The sequence below is a fragment of the Rhamphochromis sp. 'chilingali' genome (assembly GCF_963969265.1).
Source record: "Rhamphochromis sp. 'chilingali' genome assembly, chromosome: 6".
In the NCBI taxonomy this organism is placed as follows: Eukaryota; Metazoa; Chordata; class Actinopteri; order Cichliformes; family Cichlidae; genus Rhamphochromis; species Rhamphochromis sp. 'chilingali'.
The window spans coordinates 42,043,206-42,057,478 of record NC_137933.1 but is presented as its reverse complement, the minus strand read 5'-3'; the positions used below and the strand labels follow the sequence as shown (position 1 = coordinate 42,057,478).

General features: G+C 48.8%; 1 protein-coding gene across 2 annotated transcripts in view; it reads left to right on the top strand.

Annotated features, from left to right (window-relative positions):
- The first annotated feature begins 2,384 nt into the window (after window positions 1-2,384).
- Window positions 2,385-14,273, top strand: part of LOC308398708 (plakophilin-3-like) — a 26,864-nt gene continuing 14,975 nt past the window's right edge. For both annotated transcript variants that reach the window (XM_080885481.1, XM_080885480.1), the window contains exons 1-3: window positions 2,385-2,677; window positions 10,855-10,937; window positions 12,891-13,507. In XM_080885481.1, the coding sequence (XP_080741607.1) occupies window positions 2,485-2,677; window positions 10,855-10,937; window positions 12,891-13,507 (893 nt within the window). In that variant the 5' untranslated portion in view covers window positions 2,385-2,484. The remainder of the gene's footprint in view (window positions 2,678-10,854; window positions 10,938-12,890; window positions 13,508-14,273) is intronic.

The following is a 14,273-nucleotide window of genomic DNA, read 5'->3' as shown; positions in this document are numbered from 1 at the left end:
CCAATTTTTGCACATGTTGAGGAGCGTGTCAGGCTACATTTCACTGTGTGTTATACTTGTATAACTATGCATGTGACAAATAAAGAACCTTGAACCTTGAAACGCTCGCCAAACACGCTTTATGGTGCAACCCGGGCCTGACGCCCTACAGGATGGCCCCCGTGCCCCCACCTCCTCCACCCTTTCTCCACCATTTATTCCTTTTTCATTTCAGTGTTTAAAGTTAAAAACCTATTTTAAAGTTCTGTAACTGTTTCAGTCGATGGACGATCGTGTTACAGAATCAGGATCGCGTCTGATCACGGCGGAGAGATTTCCCTGTTACGGGAGTCGAGGTCTTTGGGCAGCGCTGACAAACAGCTTCTCTCCTGCACTCGCTTGGCTGGGAGGTTGATTTGTGGCGTCCTCCTCCCCCCCCACCATCCTTTTTGTTCTTTCCCCCCACACCACCTTCATTTGTTTCCACAGGATGTGTGAGGAGTTCCCACAAACGCCGTTTACTAATCACGAGGACTGTCAGACCATGAGCTGAGCCTGTCCTCGTATTCCTGCCGGTTTTCCAATTTCCTGTCCTGAGATGCTCTGTGATCCAGCCCTTGTCCAAAGAGGTCTTTTTAGGGAGGCGGTCTCGCTCTTTATTAGTTTTGTTTTTTAGTTGAGATTCATCACAAACAGTAAAAAAACAAACTGGAAAGAATCAAACGAGTGAAACATCTTCTGGGCTGAAACCTCAGCTTGTCTGTAGCTTTGTTGCCTCTAAACAAAATCAGAGCAGCGTGTTCTCTGCTGCACACCGCAGGGCTTTCTGCACATATTTCTGGGTTTGTGAAAGTCACACAAAGAGGTCGTGACCTGTGTGTGTGTGTGTGTGTGTGTGTGTGTGTGTGTGTGTGTGTGTGTGTTGCTAAATGCAGTCCTGTGTGCATCCAAACCCAGATGGGGTGGTTTGTGTGAAAGTCCGTGGTTTCTGCAGCAGGATCCCTCCCTGCTCCCTCCTGACGTATTGCTGCTCCTCACTCTCGCCTTCCCAGACCTCCCCCAACTATTTCCACATTCCTGGACCCTTAAACAATCACGATCTCTCGACTTATTTCACAATCCCGCTCGTACCCCTGTTCAAAAGTTACTAAAGAAGCACAGAAGCCAGCTAACTTTCTGTCGGTACACATTAGAAACACACGTCTGAGTGTGAGCACGTTGTTTTTGTGAATCGACAGTCGAGTTTGGAGCTAAACGTCTGACCCCGGCTCGGCCCTTCTGTCGGCTCCTCTCATTTATCAGGATTGGGTAAGAAGGGTTATTTTCATCGGCTTGCATAACGTACAGATGTGTAACCCTGACATCATGCTTCACCAAAACTGATGACAGACACGTTTTCTAACTTCTACTCATGTTCACGGCACCAAAGTTCAAAGTGACCATTTTTCTTCATGAGTCATTTACAGCCGCTCTCGAAGGCGGTTAAACTCAAACCTACTCTTTGTTTCCACTCATGTATCTCCCGTTCCACTGGTGGATGTTCATATTAAACAACACTCAGTTTATCAGGTTGTTTCCACTCCTCGACCTGAGAGATGAAGCCAACTCTGAAACTCGAAGCCTGCAGTTCCTCTGGCGTCCAGCAGAGGCAGCAGTGAGTCAGTCCCCATAGACTCCAATGTTAAAACAAACATGTTTACAGCCTGATACACAAAATGTTTGGTCTCTATAGGTAATTTAGTCCTTCATAACACCTGTTAGGGGGGGTTATGAGCTCAGGTGGTAGAGCAGGTCACCGACTAACTGGAAGGTTGGTGGTTCGATCCCAGTCTGCCTGCCAAGAGTCCTTGGGCAAGGTAAATGGCCTGTATTTATATAGCGCTTTACTAGTCCCTAAGGACCCCAAAGCGCTTTACACATCCAGTCATCCACCCATTCACACACACATTCACACACTGGTGATGGCAGCTACATTGTAGCCACAGCCACAAGGTATCAACCCCAAGCTGCTGTCGGACGCGTCCATCGGAGCATGAATGTGTGTGAATGTTAGAAACAGCACAGACAAATGTACTTGTGTCAATGAAATGTCCAAGCTGTAAAAGCTTTGAGCCTCAGAGTAGGAAAGGGGCGTGGCCTCTTTGACTGGTAGGTGGATGGCTTCACCTGAGTTTGACGTGAAGCAGGTATGTGGTCTCTACACTGCTGAACACTAATCTGTTTTTATTTGGGTTCATGTTTATTAATATTTGCGGGAACGGAGAGGTCACGGGGGCTGCGGTGACGTAAGCGTGTGAGGTCAGACCTCCTGTGTACTGGTTGTCTTGACAGCAGGTGGATTTTAGACCCCCCGCCCCCCACTCTCGGGCCCCGCCCACAGACGCTGGGCTGACGGAGCGCCGTTTCTTTGCAGACACTCGGAGCTGCGCTGCGCACCGGACGGTCCGCTGTTCGCCGGAGTTCGCCTGGAGCCTTTTTTCTTTGTTCGCTCGGTGAAGCGTCAGGATGAATGTGGGGATCCCGGAGGGCTGCTTTCTGTCCGCCCTGCAGCCCAACTCCTCCTGCACCGCTTACGTGGTCCCCTCGGACGGCCCGTCTCCGGACCCAGTGGCGAAAGCTCGGAGGGTCCGGGAGCAGGTCCGGATGCGGCTGGCTGAGAGGAAGTCGTCCTCCCTGAGCAGGCTGGAAGGATCAACAGGTGAGAGCTTGAAAGTGCAGAGTAACGGGCTGAGTAAGTCTCAGTAAAGTACACCGTGGAGTATCTGTTACCTCCTCCTGGAATTCAACCAACACCTCCCTGAGCTCATTGCCCCCACCCGAAAGTAGCGGTCAGGGGCGTTTCCAGGATTTCTTTTCAGTGGGGCCACAGGGGTCCCCACAGAAACATGTAATGAGTTGGCTTCAGTTTTAAAAAGAGCAGCGAGCATAAGAGCAGAGGTGACGATGATAAACACAATATTCCAGCATGTGTTCACACAGAGAGCCATTTAAAGTCTGTCAGTTATTGATGGGGGGGGGAACTGAAGCAGCGATCGCAGCACAATAAGCCACGGATTTAATGCTTCACATCCTTCTGTCCACGGTCCCGTCGGTTAGTGCGTGGAAGTAAAAACGAGGAGTAATGTAGTGATCGGATCAGGTGGTTCTGGGGGAGTCTGATGTATAAGCTATGACTCGCTTGGTGCTAAAGGGTTAAAAATGTGCACTCACTGGAAAATAGTTGTTGTAGCCAGTGTGAGCTTCACAGTAACCTCCCACGTCAGAGTCATGATGATTGTCAGGCTTTAACCTGCTTTAACTATCATGTGAGTCTCTGCTCACTTTTGTTCTTACTTTTATTCTGAACTTTTCCAAACTTAAGGAAGGAAAATGTGGTTTGAGTTCAAAGATAATAACTCCCCCTGACAGTGATGATCAGACTGATACCAAAGAGCTCGTTTCATGTTACACACATTTATCTCTGTGAGTTTATCCTTCATTATTCATGGTCAGTCGCTTTAATGTTACAGCTGGTTTTAGTGACGCGTGTGCCGATGCTGTACGTACAATAACACATTACCACGTATTAGTACCGGGCTTGACTTCCATACTTTGAGTTTGAGGTGAATTCCGCCCACAGGGGTGCTTTATCCTCCGTGGGGGCTAAATCTCGTCAGCCTCACACTCATCCTCGTACCGCTGCTTCACCTAACAATCACCTCGAGCGTGTTTCCCATCAGCTGCCAGTCCACGTCTCACATCTTTGTTGCCCTCCGTGTTTGCAAGGAGACATCCTGAAACATCAGGGAGAGCTCCAGTTGTTGTCCAGGTCAGAGGTCAGTGCGCGTCACGGCGTCCAGCTGGTCGCTCCACGCCTGTGATTGTGGCTAGAGCAGGGCGATATGACCAAAAATATTTATCACGATATATATTTGAAAATTTGCGATAACGATATAACTGACGATATAATTGAGACGAGACTCCACAACTTTATTAGTAAAAAAAAAATCACTGTGTTTTCACTTAAACAAGCAGCTGTTTTTTATCTGCATTAAAGTTATATAAACATGTAACAGTGCAAATGCAAATTCCTCGCTGACAGTTTAACCAAAAAGCATTTCCAGTGGAAACTGGCCGACGTATCCTCAGCATCACCATGTATAATATCCACAACACTTAAAAAGAGGTTATACACACACAATACGGTAATATTATGTTGAACCACAGTACGTATCACTCCGCGAGGCTCCGCCTACGATAGCCGTAACGCTCCGACAATCCATCAAGCGGTGCGGCTTCGTAGCTTAGCAAAGTCGTACTGAAACATTTGACAGATTTTCGAGCGCCGTGTACATAAAATCGTTTCCAGAAACACAACCAGAGTTCATACATCAGGCACACGGGATTATAAGGGGCTCTGTCGACTTTCAGAAAAATCAAAGGATGATTTTAAGTGCGCCGTATTTTCCAAACAACACGGTAATAACGACGGCCCGCTAGCATGCGCTACCAAAAATAGTGCTTTGTTGTGTATCTGACGGACGAAAGCTAAACCAGTTCCACACCAGTGAAGTTTTTTTACAAACCAGTTCAGGTTCATTGGTTTCATTCCTATCGTTGCCCAACATTACACCGGTATCACCGTGAACGGTATGATATGGCCCAGCCCTAATTGTGGGAATTTCCTCCACTATCTGATCTGTGGGAATAAATTACCACTGGCCCTGTGCTCAAATCCTCCAGAGCTGTAATCCAGTAGCTTTGGGGGTAAATCATGTCTGAAGGTGTGCTGATGCCACCCTGGTACTCGAGCCCTGGTGAAACAACTGTCATGTGTAGTTTCTCTGAGGAGTGTGCGGTGAAATGAAAGGTCAGCTGATGGTGTGTTTGGACCTGCTGAGCGAGGCTGTGAAATGTTTGGCAGCTTAGACAGAGCCTGAAACTCCTCCAGCTCCTTCCCTTTGTTACATCTGTACAGAGCATACGGCAAACACACTGCTCACTGTCAGCGTTACCAAGAAGTGAGTATCAAGCATATAAAACATGGAAGCCCTAAAGAAGGTGTGACTGTGTAAATACTTTGGGCTGCAGATCATCGTTCTGCAGAGCTGAGACACCAGAAGCTCGTTCAGTGTGGACGGATCGTTTTCCCACCTCAGTATCTGCACGTGTTCAAAGAAACAGACGCAGAAATCTGCTTTTGGGGCGGCTGTGGCTCAGGAAGTCGAGCGGGTGATCTGGTTGTCAGAAGGTCGTGGTTTGATACCCGGTCCGTACGCTGTCTCTGGGTGAGGTGCTGAACCCCGATACCAGCAGTACTCTGAGTCAGTACTCGCCCACTTTCAGTTACACCGCAGCTTATGAGCTACAGCAGCACGATAATATTAATATAAGAAACCACAGACCCCGCCCCGCCCCTCTGTATGATGCAAATAAACATGGTGAATGTTCATGTTCTTCTTTCAAGCTGAAGGTTTGGCAGGTTTGTTTAATCCAGTGTGAAACATCTGGACTGTGAGCTCATTTCCCAAAACTCTGTGACTTTTGCTTCTAACGGTGTCGTTCTGGATGCGAACCCAGCGGAGGCAGTGGCGCTTCTTTAGAAATCCTGCGTCTCCGAGCTCTTCCCGACACGTTTGAATCTTTGTGCCAAACGGCTCCTTCAGCCTCTAATCGCCTCCACCGTGTGTCTGCTGGATCTTTATTCCATCACTGGACCCGGGCAGGTCCAGATGTTCACATGAGCCAGTTTTACTGAGTTAGTCTGAGATCTGAGTCGCAGCACGAGCTCAGCTTTCGCTTTGTATCCAGAAATGATGAGCTGCGTGTTAGAAGAGACCGCAGAGCTTTAACAGACTCGACCTTCTTATCAGGGTCATCAGCAGAAAAGGTCACAACTGGAGTTTAAAAGTGGGACGGAAGTGATGTTTAGGGTGCACAGAGGGACTAATGAACGACGGGATCCAGCTGGCTTTTGGGAAATTGAACATTTCTTCTACTTCTTTGAAAGTTTTTCTCAGGAACTTTCAGGATTTATTCGAGCCTGTGCAGACAGATTGAGGCTAATCTGACAGTTTGCAGTGAACAAAGGAAAGTTTAACATGACGTCAGAAGTGTTGGCGTCTTTTTAGAAAGAAGCAGCAGCCGTGATGGGAAACTGATGCTGCCTGGGTGCAGCAGATAACACTGTTGCTTTAGAGACGACCAGTCTGTGCTGGGTGTTCACAGGGGTGGAGGCGGGCGAAGCTCGCCTCTGTCACGTTGGATGCTTTTCGTTTTTGACTCTCTGGTTCGGGTAAAAACGAGAAGAAGCTCGATGGTGTGCTGTGGTCAAATACAGCAGCAACCCTGCAAAGCTAAATGCTGAGCGGCTGTAATTTGCACTGTGAGCCCAACACAGGCGACATCAGTCTGTTTATTGTTCACAGATGTGAATTTGTGTGAAGCCGTGTGGGTGTTATTTCCACCGTTTCCTGTTTTTTCCCCTCTTTACGGAAAAGTGCAGTGTGACATCACAGATTCCCGACCGGATAAAATGTTAAACATGGATGTTCGACCCCAGAACGTTAATAACACAGAAAGAAGAAGAAAGGCGGGGTGTCTGTTTGGACATCAGCGGTCGGTGAGGAGGGGAACTGTGATGATCCACATCTGTTTTCACAAAGAAGGTCTGGGAGAGGAAGGAGACCCCCCCTCCTGACCTCTTGGCTGATAAAAGAGGCCCTCGGTCTGACCCACAGAGTCAGGATGTGTCTGCATGGAAGCACATGTTAAATATTCTCTTATTAGTAAAAAGAGGCGAATCTCCTCATATTTAATATCAACAATGAAATAACTTCGCCTGGTCCGAGCTTACGGGGCTCAAGTCCTCAATATTCAGTAAGCTTGTTTTTCAGGAGCAGCCAATGGGATGTGACTGATGACGGAGCCCCTCCCTGCTCCGTTGGTATTTTGAGCACTGCTTCAAGGAGCACGTAAACACAGCGGGCCTCGTTCACGACCAGCGTGAGCGCACTAATGTGCGATTCATCGCCTCTTTCTCACCTGACCCCGACCTGATCTGGCGGCGTTCACAGAGCCTCTGTTTTTGTTTTGGAGTAAAGCTCCGTGGGGTTCAGGTCAGGGGTCTGTGCTGGAAAGTCCTCTTTGTTCTTCAGATATTGAGGTGTGTTTGCTTTGCTTCAGTTTCCTTCTGCGTAAAGATCAAACTGGAGGCTGGACTGATGGTTCTCCCGCTTCTCCCTGCAGCCACACTTGAACCAAGATTCATCAACAAGCTTCGAACTCTGGGAAAAACCCTTCGGTGTAATTAACGTCACTCAGCGCATTTGTTGCACACCCTGGTTGATCAGGAAGAGGAAACAAGAAAAAGGAAGCTAAAGCTAATGCTGCAAAGGCCACAGATGAGGAAACAATTATTAGCCCACCAATGAAATTCAAAGTTTAGTCTAAATTCTCCCAAGTGCTTTTTTAAGACAGAGGAATTTTCATCACTGTAAAGGATCAGTTATCTCAGTTTGTACATGATAACAAAATCATTTCAGGATAAACTAAAATGACCAAAGTCAATATTTTTAGCCCCTCAAAAACGAGTGGGAGGAGTCTCTGCCGATTCTGCAGCTGAAGCCTCCTTTGGTCCTTCTTTGTTTAACTTGCGCCTAAACACAACAACAGTCGCCTCAAGGAGCTTTATATTGTACAGTAGAGCCTACAATAATACACACAGAGAAACCCAACAATCATATGACCCCCTATGAGCAGCACTTTGGTGACAGTGGGAAGGAAAAACTCCCTTTTAACAGGAAGAAACCTCCAGCAGAACCAGGCTCAGGGAGGGGCGGGGCCATCTGCTGTGATTGGTTGGGGTGAGAGAAGGACGACAGGATAAAGACATGCTGTGGAGAAAGGCTCCAACAGCACAAACACGGTCCAGTTCAGGGACTCCAGTTAGCTGAGGTGAAGCCTAGCACACAGCTAGCAGCTACAGCAGAACCAGGCTCAGGGTCAATCCCCCGGCAGCCTACGTCTATTGCAGCATAACTAAGGGAGGATTCAGGGTCACCTGGTCCAGCCCTAACTATATGCTTTAGCAAAAAGGAAAGTTTGAATCTTGAAAGTAGAGATAGTGTCTGTCTCCTGAATCCAAACTGGAAGCTGGTTCCACAGAAGAGGGGCCTGAAAACTGAAGGCTCTGCCTCCCATTCTACTTTTAAATATTCTAGGAACAACAAGTAGGCCTGCAGAGCGAGAGCGAAGTGCTCTAATAGGGTGATATGGTACTACAAGGTCATTAAGATAAGATGGGGCCTGATTATTTAAGACCTTGTATGTGAGGAGCAGGATTTTGAATTCTGGATTTAACAGGAAGCCAAAACAGGAGAAATCTGCTCTCTCTTTCTAGTCCCTGTCAGGACTCTTGCTGCAGCATTTTGGATCAGCTGCAGCAGCACGGGGGTCTGAGCCCGTGGACAGCAAGCAGCCACATGACTTCATGTTTGCGGGCTTGGAGAAAACTGTTATATTCAATATTCAGTAATACTCGCCCTCTCTGTCCTATAACAACACTGACCCAGAGCTCTTACTGCAGGGAGCAGGACTAACCTTACGCTTTGGCAAAGAGCCGGTGTTGTTAGAGTCTCTGACCTGTTTGAGAATTTGAGATTTAAAGCATCTGATTCACTGGAAGCTCAGTGCGACATATCAAATAAAGCCTTCAGCGGATATTTACAGATCAGTGAGTCCCAACAGTCTCGTCCTCTTTATCCAAACTCTGTTCTGAAGCTTGAAGCTTGAATCCTTTCACGAGTTTGCCTTCCATAGTTTCAACATGCAACAGGTATAAAGGTGTTGAGGGTCGGTCCTCGATTCTCCTGACCTCCGGCCTTTTCTGATGTATCGATCATCCGGCTCTGAATCCTGATTCAGATGGTTCACAGAAAGAAAGAAAGATGCAGAGCAGCTTTACTCAGGCTGTGAGAAAGCTCTGAGCACTGATGTCATGTTTCCTATTATCACTGTGCTGCTTAGTCAGCAATGTTCTGCTGGAAACTGGAGGCACAGCTGCGTCTCTAACAGGTGGACATGCTGCCAGATTCAGCCTGAGCGAAGTGGAAAGCAGCGATCCGGACGGTTTGAGGTAAAACGTTCATTAAGTTCGACGACCTTCACGCAGTGCAGGCCAAAGAAATGAAAGTAAAGGTCTGTGTAAGCTCATGGACCACCTCCTGTGGGGAACATTCCTCTCCAATCTTCACAGCATGTTATCACAGCCTATTTTAGACTGTTGGTCGGCTGCTGCTCTTCCACAGTGTGGCTGGTATTTCTCACTGTGTGAACTTTCCACACACCTTCAAACCAACACAACAGCAAGGCCTGATTTTCTCTGTTTTACCTGTTTTCATTCATCTTCAGTTTGAGTTTGTAATTTGAGTTTTAGCATAAATTCTGTTCACGGCACCACGTTTTTATTTCTGTCATCAGCTCAGGAAGCCTGCAGATTGCAGCCAATCAGCTGAGGCTCAAACCTCTCACAGTATGAATTATTGAAGCTGCTTTTGCCTCCATACAGTTGCTGCATTCTGCAAGCTGCTTTGTAACCCACCTCCACCCCAGCTCCTCGTTTTCGTGGTGTTTCTGGTACCGATGGAGCTTTTTCCACTCTGAGCATTCAAAGCACTGTTTTTATTGCAAGCCTTTTTCAGCCAATCACACGCATTGACACATGGATGCATCGCGCACAGCTCGGGTTCAGCAGACTGGAGTCTGGATCGATCCACCACCTCCTGAGCCGCAGTCGCTGCACACACGATGTCATCTTTCTGTTTGTCAGCTTTATGAAATAACTAAACTGCATTTAATCTGAAGAAAGGTTTATTTTGCAGGAATTTGTCCTTTCAATCAAAAATAACAGAATTAAAGTGAGCCCCAGTTCAGGCTGTGCTGCTGCTGCCAAAACGAGAATAAGATTCATTTTGGGATTAATAAGTTTCCATCCTGAAGTCTCAGCTGGTCGAGTTTATTTCCATCTTTTTGCTTTGAAGATGATCTTCTGCAGGTGGATGCAGGTATGAGCCCACCTCAGTTTCATGTGTCTGTTGCTGTGTCATAATTTATGACATCTACACAAACCCATAAAACCTTTGGGTCTTTGCAGGCGCCGTGTGTGTCGGGTACAGACGACCTTCGCTGACCTGCAGGTCGATGCTTTCTGCTTTGATCTGGTCTGGTTTGAGTCCCGTTTGTACGCCGTGCATGACCGCCGCTCCCTCGTCTCTGACGTGTTGATGCTTGCATGCCCCGCGGCCTGCCCAGCAGCATTTCCTCCCTCCTTCCTGCTCGGCTCGATTGTGTGTGATGTTTTCTGTTCGCTGTTTCACTGCGTCCAGCAGCTTGCATCACGTGTTAGGATAAATGGGCTTTGCTCGGGTTTCGCGTGGCGGCAGCTGAAGCTTGTGTTTGAGGCGTGTGGTGTTTGTTGGACGGCGTATTCCTGCACACAGACGGTCTTTCAGTGGCGACGCTGGTCCACCTTCGGCCCGAGTTGGGGACGTTCCCGGTGCTTCTTCCTCTTGTTAAATGATGACACACTGAGTGTATTTGTGCGCCTCCTGGCCTCCTCTTTCTAACACGTCTCTTATTCTCTGAGTGCCCCTCTGGTTCTTCTCAGCCTCTCCAGCGTTTCATGAGCTCTGGACTGAACTGGTCCCAGAGGCGGTTCCTCTGACTGTGATTGGTGCTCGGTAACCTGCAGCTGATATTATGCACTGCCACATGATTGGCTGATTGGATGAGCAGATGTACATGTGTTCCTAATAAAGTGGCTGGAGTTTGTGTGTGAAGGTTAGACTGATGGTGCATCAGTTGTAATGAGAGTGACTGTCTTCCTTCTCTCTGCAGACCCTCCTGAGATGAAGAGCTACGGCCACGCTCAGGGTTTCAGCTCCAGATCCATGATAAACACGCCGAGCCGCGTCATGGCCGTGAGTACACGCCACACACACGATGAAGAGCTTTAAACACACCGCGTGAGTCACTGTGGTGGGAGCAGCTCCACTGCAACACAGAAGGGACGTCAATAATTAGAATTTGAATGTAAATAAATATAAAAGTCGTTTTCCTCTTTGTGACATGGTGGAGGGGGGGGCTGACATTTCTGTAACATCCAGCAGGGGGCGCCTTTTAAAGACGCCCGATTGGATAGAAGTCTATGAGGAGATGAGCCTCGTGCTCAGAGGAAAATAATAATAATAAAATGTTTTTCTTATTATTACTAAATGTGATCTTTTAGGAATCCTGAAGCAGCACAAAGCTTCGGCTGAGCTGCTTCTCCTCACTCCTGGGATTTGAAATAATTCCCAGTTACACACAAGCTGTCGTTTGGAGCGTGACGCTCCGTGTTAATGAGACGCTGCTGTCCTCGCACATTATTATTTAAAAACAGGACCACAGGTGTGCAGTGTGTATTTTAGCCAAAGCCGCCATCTTTTCCATCGCCGAGTAGCTTTTAGTGGCGAAACAGGAGCAGAGGGTGAAAACAAAAGACTGTAAAAGGAGGTCGGCAGCTGACCACGTCAGGCACCAAACAGCGCGAAGATGAGACTGACGATGATTTCTGTTCAAATTCAACTCGGGTGAGGAAGAGGTCCAAGCATCTTCATCAGCCCCACCCACAGCAGTGCCCCGCGGCGTCTCTCCCTCTGAACTCCAACAGAAGCAAAGAGCATTGTTCTGCAGGACGCCACCAGCCGCTCAGACGACCTTTCAAAGTTCACGGGGGCGGGACTCATGAAACCGTGAAGAGAAACGTTCTGAAGAAATGATTTTTCATCCACTCAGCTCCATAAAAAAGCAGCAGGTTACATCTGCCTGCGCCGTCTGGAAATGTGCGGCAGTGTTTGTTACTCGACCTACGTGTGCTGGGAGCACGGCGCTCACACCGAGCAGCCATTGTGTTGGGCTGTTTCCTCTGTGTGTCTGTCAGAGTTCAGAACAATGCAAAGAAAAGCAAAACACAAACAGGACATCGACCCGCTGCTGTACCTCTGCAGCTTAACAATACAGAGGCTGCACGGCGTTTCCTGCAGATTATAACGAAGGAGAGGAAGAGCCGTAAAATGCTCCTCCCTGCGCCCGTACAGCTCCGTGTCACTCCCTCGCTCTGGCGTGCAGTGATATCTGCACAAACCTTGGTTGCTGTGAGCAGTTTTGATACGACTCTAGGGAACGAAAATAGTTGCGCCTTTAAGCTGCTCGCAGCAGAGTTTGGATTTCTGGAACGAGACATTTGTATTATTACACATTCCTTTTAGCTGCCACACATCTCCACAGCCAAACTCGCTCCGTCTCCAGGCCACCTCCTCTGTCCAGGTCCCATCCTGAAGCACATCTGAGTTCCTCCTGAACGACCGAGATCTTCACCTTATCTCTAAGGAAGAGCACCGACATCCTTCAGAGGAAGCTGCTCGCATCCTCAGTCACATTCTTTCAGTCCCACTCACAGCTTGCGGTCATAGGTGAGGGTAGGAATGTAGATCGACCAGTAAATCAGCAGCTTCGGTGTCACGCCAATCAATCACGCCTTCCTCTCGCGCCTCACACGGGAATAAGACCCTGAGATACTTAAACTTGAGGCTCCTCTGAACTCCAGAGAAGGAACTCTGCCCTGTGAGGCCTCAGACCTCACAGCGAGCTGCAAGCAGCTCCATTGCCAACAGGAGGACATCGTCCACAACAAGCAGCCGTGATCGTTGCTCCTCCTCCAGACTGTGAAGTGGAAGGACCGGGCGGAGTCCAAAACCAACCGGGAACAAATCTCACTGAACACTTTTCATTTTGGGATTTAATGAGCTGTTAACAAATTATTGATCTGGCTGAGACTCTAAGAAAGCCGTTCGACCTCTAACCTTCTTTCTCCCCATGCCTCCTGTCTCCAGGTGCCCACTGTGCCTCTTCCTGCCTCGGGCTTCTCGTCTCGCTCTGCTGTGGACACCACTTCCCGGCTGACCCACAAAGGTGCGGCTGTGCTCCACAGCAGCTCTCAGACCTCCCAGGTGTACAGCAGAAGCAGACGCTCTAAGTCGCTGACCCAGGGCGAGCACGAGGCACTTCCTGTCACTTCCTCCGGCCGTCTAGAGAACCCTTTGCTTTCTCTCCCTGAGCCTCCACCAGGTACCCTGAGGCGCAGCCTCAGTGGGATTCTGGCCCAGGAGAAAGGTTGCTGGCAGGAGGAGGAGCTTCCACAGCAGTACACCTATAAAGGCCCCTCCCACCGCACCATCAGCCGCATCACCAACAGACAGCAGCACTACCAGCAGCAGCAGAGCTCCAGCCTAGGCCAGGAGGGCTGGGTGGGGAACGGCAGGGGCGTCCCCACTGGGGGGGACACCTGGGGAACACAGTGGCACCACCAGCAGCAACAACAGCAGCAGCACGTGTCCAGGACCTCCGGGACCATTCACCGCGCCGCCTCGCTCCGCAGCCTGAGGAGTGTCGGGAAAGGAGTGGACGTCTTCGATGGAGCGTCGATCCACAGCAACGACCCGCTGGGAGAGTGAGACACCTTCCTTTATTTAGCTAGTTAGCTTAGCCTTCATCAGATTCATCTTTAGCTCACTTAAACGAAACAGACGGGCAAATAACCATTAAACTACACACAGGAAGTGGCGACCCATGACCGCGGTAGGTGAACAGCATTCTGTGACACTGTGAGTGACAGGAAGTGCGCAAACGCGAGATGAACCTCTCTCAAGTTTTAAGTTTGAAACGATCGAGTAAAGAATAACACGACTGACAGATGACCTGGTAGTACATATGTTAGAGGGTTACCTAGGCAACCAGAGCCACCAGCTGTCGGTGTGAGCGAATCGCTGCCAGTATGTACGCAGCTTTAGAGATGTGAAGTGGGCGGGGCCAGAATTAAGGTTAATAGAGGTGACTATGTGACTCACATGTGCGGGGCAGTAATTAAAGGGTTACCTAGGCAACCAGAGGCCCAGCCCTACTACTACTCGTGACCAACCGTAAGCCTCAGAGGACACGTGACGATCACTTCATATGTGATCAGGGCAATACACCGTCGTCATAGGAACAACCAATCATGTGCAAGGTGAATTTTGATTGGCTGGGCTTAGCTAGCTGCCGCTACACCGAGGGGTGTAACATGAGGAGCATACTGCTTTCTGACTCGCTGCAGCAAAGTGTTAAAGTGGGCGGGATCATTGAGCTTCATTACAGGTGACCCGGGGCGTGGGAGGAGTTTAATATCTGAAGATCTTTCATCGAGCTTTCTGTCCAGAGCCCAAAGACCGCGACAGTAA